The 11,626-nt window shown below is 41.8% G+C and overlaps 1 protein-coding gene and 1 pseudogene across 1 annotated transcript; both read right to left on the bottom strand.

Moving 5' to 3' along the window:
• Positions 1 to 5,997: 5,997 nt before the first annotated feature.
• Positions 5,998 to 10,332, bottom strand: LOC148100112 (uncharacterized; annotated as a pseudogene).
• An 18-nt stretch (positions 10,333 to 10,350) lies between these two features.
• Positions 10,351 to 11,043, bottom strand: LOC148100111 (uncharacterized). The gene has a single exon (XM_087849836.1). It carries the CDS (start codon positions 11,002 to 11,004, stop codon positions 10,351 to 10,353), a length of 654 nt encoding a protein of 217 aa, XP_087705962.1. The 5' UTR covers positions 11,005 to 11,043.
• Positions 11,044 to 11,626: the final 583 nt, after the last annotated feature.

Genomic DNA, 11,626 nt, shown 5'->3' with positions numbered 1-11,626 from the left:
CAGCAGCAGCAGCTCAGCTGATCAATGAATTGACATCTATCATCATTTCATGAGATGAAGTCATCAGCAGATATTTGTTCTAACTGTGTGATAAATGTCAGAACGTCAGGGCTCTGCTTTAGTCACTACTTGATGATCATTGGCTCATTGTTGAATCCAGTGGCCCAGTCTGACCTCTGACCCTTTGCTGCAGGTCTTCTGTGTTATCTCCACTTTCATGTCTGATCTTCTGCTGTATCGTCCAAAATAAACATCTGAATCATTTCCAACACTTCAGCAGATTTTTAGTTTGGGCAGTACAGTACAGAATAACACATATTGTACTATACTGCCCACTTCCTGATCTTATTGGATCTGTGTGTGAGGTTGGTGAAGGAAACACATGTTTACTGAGTGAATCGCTGCCATTAGGAATTAGTTTTTCATATCACAGCCTAGAAATCACACAGGACCATTTCTGAAAGTGAAAAGTCCTAATTGGAAGAAAATAATTGTATAGTTTGTGCAACTGTTGTTTTGTAAATGAAGAATTGTCCCAACTACATGTGCTGCTGACCTTTGACCTTTTCTTTAGGTGCACAGAGGAGTCTGTGGAAACATCCAGAACTGAGGCAGTGCTACAGATGTCTTCAAATAAAGTGGTGTATTATCCATGTTTTCTATGGATCACATCCAATATCCTGATCTAACGAGCCCCCTTTTTGTGGATTTTAGAGGCTTCTGACTTTTGCTGTGTCTGCGGCTCATTTCAAGCACAAGAGCAAGAAATGGATGAAGAAATGGGGCGAGTGGGGTCAGTGTAGTGCATCTCAGCTGTGCTCACACATGCTTTCACAAAGAACATGTGTATTCATTGGCAGCATTAAGGTGCACTTTAGTCTTCATAATAATAAAGTATTCTGACTTTATTCTTCTGAATCCTCACAGTCATGTTGCAGCTCTGCTTTGCTTTAAGAAAATGTTCTACCAGGATGTTACTTTCCTAAACGTGTTCTCCAAATGTTCCCAAAGACTTTGTTCTAAGTAGTTCTGCATGATGAAACATTCACACTAAGTTTAAGAAGGACACACAAACACCATCTGTCCTTTCATCATGTGTACAAACGTGTTCAGATGTCAAATGTACCGTGAATGGATGCAAATGTGGATCGTTCCAATAAAATGAGACAGTTTTGTAAGTGGATCACAGTTTGAAGTTCATTGAAACCTATAAGAACATGTTATTCAAACAAATTTATCCAACAGGAAGCAGCATCAGGGGAACAGGAAACATTCAAACATGTTTACTGTAAGAACTGCACAAAGGAAGGAAACACAATCCTACACACGACCACTTTAAAATGGACATTTAGCTTTTCAAACATCAGGGAGTGCTGCAATAACAACACTGTGCCCATTCTGATCAGATTGAAAGATTTATAGAGATTTATCCATGTGCTGGAAAAGGATTTGATATCCACATATATGCAGATTAGTAGGAGCATTTTCTTCATATTGATTTAGAGTTCAGTACTAGGAATATGTAGAATTAACATCTGTGTACATGACGAGTTATGAAAATTCAAAGTCAGGCTTTCAAAGGACGTCAGAATCGGTGTCTCTATCTGTGACTGTCCCAGAGGAACCTAACTGAGGGATTATTAAAGATCTGTCTATCTAGAAAGACTTGCATTGATCCACAGTGTACAATTCTTTCTAATCTGTTAACATCTTCCTCCAAATCCTGTTTGTGCTGCATCAGAAGGGCTCAAACCTCCTGCTGTTTCTACTGGACCATAAATTCTACTTTATGATGACCTTCAAAGATAAAAACGTGAGTTTATTTGTGAACTCTGTGAAATGCGTCTGATGTTTAGTTTGAACCAATCCTGTGTCAGCTGTAGCCACATTATTGCCACGCATACAAATGGGTGCGTTCCTGTTTAGACCTGCTGGCTGTCAATGGGCTTCATTCCATTTCAGACTGCCGGTGGTCGGCTGTGATCTAAACTCAACAAACTCACTAGCCGAGACCGGAGGGGAATTAAAGTAGAGAAACAAGTAAAAACAATGTTATCTGAGTTGGGGTTTATCTATATATGGAGATATTTATACAAAAATGAACGCAAATTTACATTTTATTCAGCAAGACATGATATGTACTCGAGGATTTATTATTTTTTTACTTTTAGTAAAGATCTCCACAGAGTGAAGGATTGTATAACAGGACAGAGAGATTTATCTGATCATTCGGGACTAACTATGAAGATTGGGTTTAAAACTAGCCCCAAAAACACCTTGTGGAGGCTTAACACAGGTCTGTTAAATAATGACTCGTTTTAAAGACAAATGGGACAGGAGTTAAAAACATATTTAGAACTCAATGACAATGGAACAGTTAATCCTACAACTTTATGGGATGCGGCTAAAGCATACCTTAGGGGTAAAAGTATTGCAAAATGTGCAGTCCTAAATAAGGTGAGAGCAAAAAAGCTGTTAGATTTGCAGGAAAAATTGAAAAAATTGGAACAACTGTTACAAGGTGCCCCCGGGTATTGGAGCAGATGAGGCGGATTAAACAGGAGATCCACAAAATTTTAAGTGAGGAAATTGAAAAAATATTATAATGGACAACACTGGTTATGAGCCAGGACCCAAAGCTGCTAGGCTATTATCATGGAGACTTAGGAGGCAACAACAGGAGAACACTATTCATAAAGTTCGAGATTTAAAAATAAGATAACTAATAAACTGAGATGAACACGATCACCGGGATGGGTTCTCAGCTTTCTGCTTCAGGCTCTGAGCCTGTAGGAGCCATAATTAAATGTATTGAATTTTGATGATCACTGGGTTTTCATTTGTTTGGTTGCTATGATGATGTGTAATGGGAGTCACGTGGGTGCTAGCGGTGACATTAAGAGGGCGTTTCCAGTCTGTCATTCACTGGTTTTGATTTTGACAGAGAGGAGGGCTGGGTAGCCGTAGTTTTTGTTGACCGCTGCACAACATGTTTCGCCTTGTTACATTAGAGTGACGTTGTAAGAGTCCAAATTGCAAGATGTTCACATTACTCTGTAAACTCTCAAAGCACTTTAATAAATAAGCAAACAATTCCACCTCTTGCATTATTGCGTAAAGTTGACAGCGCGTCAGGCAAAGAGGCAAGCTCCATCGCCGGCCTCTAGCGACTGTGGAAGTCGCTATAAGCGGTTTATGCTATACCTGCAAGCTGTCGGCCTAGACAGTAAGCCTGATACACGGAAGATTGCACTGCTTCTTACCGTAGCAGGTCCACAAGCGGTGGAAGTATATAAAACGTTGTGTTCGCAACTGCACAAGACAAAGTTTGACGAAGTAGTGAGAAAGTTTGATGAACACCGTTCGCCCAAAAAGAATGAAACATTTGAGAGGTATGTCTTTCGGTCACGTATAGAAAAACCTTCAGAGAGTTTTGATACGTTTCTGACCGACCTCAAGTTAAAGGCAAGAACATGCATTTTTGGACAGCTGCAAGAATCTATGATAAGAAATCAGATCGTATTTGGAATAAAAGATACAAAGATAAGAGAGAGGCTTCTGAGAGAGGCGGATCTGACTCTAGCAAGTGCTGTGAAAGTCTGTCATGCCAGCGAGCTCGCAATACAACATGCAAAAACCTTCAGCGGGTCGCCGAGGGAAACAGACACGGAAAGCACAGCTGTAGCTGCAGTTAATACATGGCAGGCAGGGCGCACGTACAAAAAAGAACAGAAAGAATCAAAAGACACGTTCTTGTGCAAAAGATGTGGCACAAAACATGGAGGAAACAATGCCCACCTGCAATGCAATGGACAAAACCATTTTGCCAAGCAATGTTTTTCAAAGAATAAGCAAAAAGAAAGAGTACACACAGTAGAAGAAACTGCTCTCAGTGACACATTTTTTGTGGGACTGGTAATGCAGCACGATACACCCATGGACCAACCTGCAGTCAGTACAGTGAAGCAGGACAAATGGACAGAGATGTTACCAGTGAATGGAGCCCTGGTAACTTTCAAACTGGACACAGGAGCCAAGGCTAATCTGGTGAATGAGCTGGATGTGAAAGCAATGAAAACGAAACCACACATATTCCAAAATAACAGTTTACTCCAAGCATATAATGGAGAACCAATCAAAACCAAAGGTAAATGCAGGCTCAGGGTACAAGTAAAAGGAAAATATCACAGTCTGATGTTTATCATTGTTCTAGAGGGACATGAATCTCTGTTGGGATATAAAGCATGTGAGAGACTCGGCCTAGTCAGACGGGTATACAGTATAAACAGCTCTGAGCCCAAAAGTGTGAAAGAAATAGTGGATCTGTACCCAGACATATTCAAGGGGTTTGGAGTCTTACCCTTCACCTACAAGATAAAGCTGAAAGAAGGAGCTCAAAGTCGATTTAACTGAATTTATGTGTTTCTGGTTAGTGTGGAGGTCGCAATATGGCGCTCCCCAGTGGCTGCAGCCAGGTGCTCTTGAGGCCCGCCGGTCGTGCAATCTGTCTGCGCATGCGCATCCCAACGACTGACCCCCCTCCCCTCTCTTTCTTTCATTTGAGCCCAGACATTTCATATTAATGTGTTTGCACATTGAGCTTTTGTATGTTGATAGTCCTGATTTGACAGAATATCCAATTATCTTGTTGCAACTTCACACTTCTCCTCCCAGTTTTAATAAAGGCCAACGAATCCTTTTTTTTTTTGGTGCATGTACTTCAGAAACAAAATCTACTACTTTAAAACACAGTGCAATTTTAAAAGTGGTCACATTATTTTTCATCATAAACACACATAAACACACTAAAACCAGTAGAACTGATGTTTTTTTAAAAACTTTATTCCAAAAACACATATTACAAATAACAAAATAAATAAAAACCTTTTCGATCTAACAAATTTGTGTCCGAAGATCGAGGATTGTTATTTTTGAGATAAATGAACAGTGATAAAATGACAGGCAGATTTTAGTCTGATTGAGAGAGGAGTCATTAGAAGACATAATAGGATGTGTGATGCTATCAGCCACTCTCTGTGGGAGGATAGCAAACATGTTGATTTCCCACCAGTGCGCAAATACTGTGTGTGCCAACAAAGATTCTTCAGATGCTCTCCACAACATACTGTGTTCTTTTTTATTTAAAATGGGTAAACACACAGCAGCTATTCTTTGTGTCCTCAAGACTGAAAACAAACTCTTTAAAAAGAGATGCTTCATGCCACATTTCTTCTAAACTGCAATAGTTGTCTGTATTTCCTGTGTCCTTATCACAGTACTGCGTCTGCCACCCAGTATTTGTATTTCTGACTCTGTAATTATATCATTTGATTATTGTTGTTTATAGTTTGGGTTTTCTTTAGTTCTTAGTGATTGCAGTCTTTCCTCCCTTAGTGGATATCTTAGCCTGTGTTTAGTCCCCATGTCTGCCATGTCGAGTCACGCTTGTCGCTATGTGTTTCCTGCTTTACTTTCATAGTCCTTGTCCTACGTCAGTGTATCTAGTTTTGCCTTCCATCGTGTTATTATGTCTGATTAGTCCCAGCTGTGTTTCCACTTGCTCCCCATCCTCTCATGTTCCTGCCTGCGTATTTTAGTCCTCAATCTTCCCCTGCATGTTGTCACGTCGTACACTCTCCATGCTGTGTTTTTTCCTCCTTCTTTATTGTAACTTTGGAGTACTCTTTTCTGTTTTCTAGTTTCCCCAGTTTTCTGGTTAGTGCATAGTGCTTTGAGTTTCTAGTTTTCTTTTCTTGTATTCATTTTCGAGTTTCCCCAGCAAATGAAGCTGCCACTTTGAGTTTAATTTTTGGGTCCTTCTTCTCGCCTGCCACAGCACACATTATGACACTCCTGTCCTATTTCTGTTCGCGAACATGTGACTGCCACTGTTCTTGATAAATAGATTTTCATACATTAAGTCAGAATGCCTTCTTAAATAAACAGTTATTTACAATATGAAACAACACAGTGAGTCACATCGGAAGAAGCTGACATTCATGTTGCTTTATTTTTTTTTTCTAAAAACCAAGAAATATAAGAAGACAGAAAGACGGTGGGTAGAGTTGTTGCTGCTGATAGACCCAGTGCTATGAAAATGTGAGGAATGGGGTTTTCCAGACTCTCTGGATGTGAACTCAAAGTTGGTCTCTTAGGCTGGAGCTGATAAGCAGCTGTAAAAGATAAAACAATATCTGCTTACTTATGATTGTGGCCATAATCAAAATGTAAGCCACATGAAATTCAACCCTAATGATGTCTGTAGCATTTTCTGTGTGAAAGTCTAAATCTCTGCGAATAATGCAGTTTCTGCAGGGTCCAATAAATCGGCTTTATTAGCCCAGACAGTGAAAATTATATTAAACAAAAAGTCTAATAGTAATCTTACCAGTGACGTTGTGTTTACATCTTCCAACACTGACGCCATAATCAGTGTTCATCTCACACAGGTACAGACCCGAGTCATCAGTCCTGAGTCTGGACAATTGAAGTCTGATTCATCCTTCTCTGAGGGTGTCTTTGTCACTCTGGACTCGCCCTGAAACTTTTCATCCTGAGACTCTGACATCTCAACACCTTCATGAACATGATACAGAACTGAGGATTTTTCACTGATGAAGAGTTCACAGAGGACGAGAGTTTTGGAGGACCTGTCATGTTTGGTGGTGAACGTCCACTCCAGTGTGATGCTGTGGTTCTCCTCTGCCTGATAGGAGGTCTGTGTCACATTGACTACAAATGATCCTGTTGAGGAGACAGAGAGGGAAAGAGAAGAGCAGACACATTGAGAACTGGAACAAATCTGTTGTTGAGCTTTATTTGGAGTTCGTAAAGTGAAGCTGTAAACTACCCAGAGAGACATGAGGTGAGGATGATGAGCAGCAGGATCCTGCAGATCATCTTCTCCCTGTGAGAGGAGACAGAGGCGAAGAGTCATCAACACATGATGTCAAAGGTCAGTCAGTACAGCTAGAAGAAGGAAAATCTACAGTCTGACTTCATTCACTCATTACAACATCTGATCCTGTTCATGATCCTGATTATTACACTGACTGACCAAAACTACATGAACTACCAACACTGCAATGGAATCAACCAGAAGAAAAACCTGCAACTCTGATCACTGCCTTCAGATCATTAGCAGTACACCAATAAGAGACAGTTATAAAACAGTAAAATGTTTTAAACAGAGAACAAAATGAGGGGGGAAATAAACATTTTCAATGACTCTCTGTCTAAGGTTATAGCTCATGGAAATCCTTTGTAAGTATAAATATGAAGAGGCTTATGGTGCATATTTGAGCTGGATTTGCCTGGTCTCTGACAGGTAATTGTTTTTTGACCTTTAACTTTAGTACTTTCCCTCTCTCCCATCCACCTCTCTAGAAAAATTAGGCTGTTCTCTCAATCCCAATTATAACAATGAGTTGTTACAAGAAAGAAAGCAAAAAAAAAAATGTTGGTTGTACTTGCATGTATTTACCACATGCATGGTACATGTCCAGGGATTTCAAAGTATCCCAGCGCAAAACATTGAAATAAGCAGTTAAATAAATGTGTGTTAATGCGTTAACAAGGCTTCCAGTAAGAATGTGCTTTGAGTTCTCGAATTAAATAGAAGAGTGTTATATTTGTACCAACCCTTATTAATAGAGAATTATCTTTTCACATAAAACAATACATGTCAGTCTTTACAGTCTAATTCCTCCCTAGCAAAAATAATTAAAACTTCCCAAATGTTTATCATGTATCATGTTTATCACCTTTTTTGCATGATACTTTTTACTTTTACTTGAGTACATTTGTGAAGAAGAAACTGTACCTTTACTCCGCTACATTTGCAAAATTCGACTCGTTACTTTTAAAAAAGTAATTAGTTTAACACATTAGATAACATGCCGCCAGTAGAGTTTCCGGTAACCTTTTTACCAATCAGATGTGGCCATGCAGTCACATGACCAGTTTGAAACCGTGGCGGGCAGAGCGGCCCAAGCGTTTCAAAGTAGCGACACAAACGAAAGAAGAAATATGATGGCAGAGTCTACGCTAGAGCTGAAGAAGATGATCACCCTTGGCCTTACATGCAAAGGATGTTTCGCTTAAAAGCAGCACAAAAGAACAGCTATGTCTTCAGTGTCGGTGTCTTCAGTGAGGGCCAAAACAACAACTTTTCAGCGTGAAACAACTCAACTCGTGTATCCATCCATCCATCCATTCGCTTCCGCTTATCCTTTTCAGGGTCGCGGGGGGCGCTGGAGCCTATCCCAGCTGTCATAGGGCGAGAGGCGGGGTACACCCTGGACAGGTCGCCAGTCTGTCGCAGGGCCAACACATAGGGACAGACAACCATTCACACTCACTTACGCACATTCACACCTAGTGACAATTTGGATTATCCAATTAACCTATCCCCACAAGCTGCATGTCTTTGGACGGTGGGAGGAAGCCGGAGTACCCGGAGAGAACCCACGCAAACACGGGGAGAACATGCAAACTCCACACAGAAAGACCCCGGCCTGATGGTGGAATTGAACTCAGGACCTTCTTGCTGTGCGGCAACAGTGCTAACCACCGTGCCACCGTGCTGCCAATTTTCCTCAACTCGTGTAACCTGAGGAAAATTGCAAAAATGCACCGGGATTTATTTCAGACCCAGCAACACGCTCAGACAAAAACTGGTTCACCCGAAAGACAAAACTCCAAAACACAAACTTAACAATGTGGTGTATGCTGTACAGTGTAGCGAGGAATGCCCAGACCTCTACATTGGAGAGACCAAACAGCCACTTCACAAGCGCATGGCACAACATAGAAGAGCCACCTCCACAGGACAAGACTCAGCTGTCCATCTGCATCTAAAGGACAAAGGTCACTCTTTCGAGGATGCCAGTGTTCACATTTTGGACAGAGAGGACAGATGGTTTGAAAGAGGAGTGAAAGAAGCCATCTATGTCCACTGTGAGCGACCATCTTTGAACAGAGGCGGTGGTTTACGACACCAACTCTCTGCCATCTATAATCCAGTTTTGAGTTCCCTCCCAGATGCCTTAACGCCCACTCACATCCTGGGCCATCTGACCTCAGGAATTCGCATGATAAGGTGGGGCCAGGTTTCACAATGAGCTCACCCAAAACCCTGGCTGATTGGGACCCACACCCAGTTTCACACCTTGGCTCAGGCAATTAGAGGATCATCAGGGGGTCCTTTTGTCCCTCTGTGGGGGGATACTCCCACTAGGTTTAAATCTGGGACTCCCCACCATTTGACCTTAGAACTGAAGAAGCTTCTCGGATGAGAGGTGAAACGTCTTCAAGCAACTTAAAGAAGTCCAGACACTTTTCTTTGCAAGCTCCTTTGACCAACATAAAGTGTACTGCAATAGTCAAGCCGTGTTGAAATAAAGGCATGTATTACTTTCTCCATGTCACGTCTTGACAAAACTGGCTGCAGCTTTGCTATTTGCATCAGCTGGAAAAAGCTTTTTTGCAACACCGAACTAATATGTTTGTTCAATTTAAAATCGGAATCCATAATGACTCTCAAGTTTGTCACATGCTGCTTGATATAAGACCCTAGCCAACCTCAATTTACGAGCGGGTTGCATGAAATATTATTAGATCTAAATACAATCACCTCCGTTTTACTCTCATTGAAACTCAAAAAGTTCAGAGCCATCCAAGCTTTGACATCTTCAAGGCAGTTTAAAAGGATTTGGATGGAGCCTGGGCCATTTGGTGCTAAAGGCAAATACATTTGCCAGTCGTCTGCGTAACAGTGAAAGGATATTTCATGTTTTCTATAAATAGACCCCAAAAGGAGCAGGTATAATGAAAAAGGAAGAGGGCCAAGGATTGAGCCCTGGGGCACCCCACAAGAAAGGGGGGGCTGAGGTGGACTCAAGATTTTCAACTTTAACACTAAACGTTCTGCAACTCAAATATGAGCGAAGCCAATCCAGTGCTGCACCTTTGATGCCAACCAGGTGTTCCAAATGAGAGATAAGAGTATTGTGGTCAACAGTGTCAAATGCTGCAGTAAGATGTAAAAGCACAAGGATCACGGAACTTCCACAATCAGTAGCTAAAAAGATATTGTTAAAAACACGTAAAAGTGCTGTTTCAGTGGAGTGTAGATGTTTAAAACCAGACTGAAAAAGTTCCATGATGCCATTAGCATCTAAAAACGCATTCAATTGGGTAAACTTAAAATCTGTCAGACATCTGACTTTATTACACATCTTATCCACACACCATTACCTTTAACAATACTTTGTCTTAGCCAATCACCAACCAATTTGACAGTGCATTGAAAGTGCCATTGACCATCCCCATGCTTTGCCTTACATTTTATCAGCCATATTTTTCTAATTCCGTCAGCTCTTTAATGACTAAGAACTTTGCCTGCTCTGGTGTTCCATTTATCTTAATGGACACCCTACAATCTCTTGTCCAGGTTGACTGTATTTTCTTCTGTTTTCTTAATAATCTTGCCTGTCTTGCAATATCTGCTTTTTTCTTGATTAGGTGTTCATTAACATACACATTTGTTCTTTTCAACTTTCTTCTTTGCTTCAATAGCACTTTCTTCTGCTTCCTATTAACAAATCTTATAATAATGGCAGGATTTTGATTCTTGTTTTTCCTGGGAAGAACATGGCACCCCTCAGTGTCCTTACTATCCATTTCAATGCCTTTAGTATGTAAAAGGACCATTACCTGTTCTTCCAGAGAGTGCAACTCTTGCTCAGGTGGCTCCCCTTTCTTTTCTGCTGCTGCCCATGCATATGCCTGGTGCTTGGTTTCCAGACCCATTACTATCACATCTGTTAATCTCGAATATTCTTCCAACTCTGCCACTCGTCCTTCAAACATAGCAATCTTCTTGTCCTTTTCCTCACTTTGCCTTCTTAATTCTTTAATATCCTCAATTAAGTTGATTATCAATGTTTGTTGTTTTGCAATGGTTGTTATTTCTTCTGACATGAAGTTCAAAGATTTCTTCATGTCCCCCAGTTCCTCTTCATTGACATTACTCCTTTGAGGCAACACCTTCTCAACACTTGTGTCCCTTTTTACTACAGCCCCAATCAATCCTGAGACATGCTAAATCCGGGCCTGTCTTTTCCTGTAAATTCACTAGCTCTTGATGGAGCCTGGTTGTGGCCTGCTGACTAATGGTGGACCCTGGCTGTGGCCTGCTGGCTGATGGTAGAGCGTGGTTGCGGCCTGCTGGTTGATGGTGGTTCCTGGCAGTGGCCTGCTGGCTGATGGTGGAGCCTGGTTTTGGCCTGCTGGCTGATAGTGGAGCCTGGTTGCAGCCTGCTGGCTGATGGTGGAGCCTGGTTGTGGCCTGCTGGTTGATGGTGGATCCTGGCAGTGGCCTGCTGGCTGATGGTGGATCCTGGCAGTGGCCTGCTGGCTGATGGTGGATCCTGGCAGTGGCCTGCTGGCTGATGGTGGATCCTGGTTGTGGACTGCTGGCTAGTTCTGTTGGCTGATGGTGGAGCCTGGTTGCGGTCTGCTGGCTGATGGTGGAGCCTGGTTGCGGCCTGCTGGCTGATGGTGGAGCCTGGTTGCGGCCTGCTGGCTGATGGTGGAGCCTGGTTGTGGCCTGCTGGCAAGTCCT

The sequence above is a fragment of the Neolamprologus brichardi genome, chromosome 13, assembly GCF_056152115.1.
Source record: "Neolamprologus brichardi isolate AB-2024 chromosome 13, ASM5615211v1, whole genome shotgun sequence".
Taxonomy (NCBI): Eukaryota; Metazoa; Chordata; class Actinopteri; order Cichliformes; family Cichlidae; genus Neolamprologus; species Neolamprologus brichardi.
This window is presented reverse-complemented; position numbering and strand designations above follow the sequence as displayed.

Excerpts from the sequence above, each read along its gene's own strand:
- LOC148100111 (XM_087849836.1), bottom strand. The coding sequence starts at position 11,004 with ATGAAGAAATCTTTGAACTTCATGTCAGAAGAAATAACAACCATTGCA.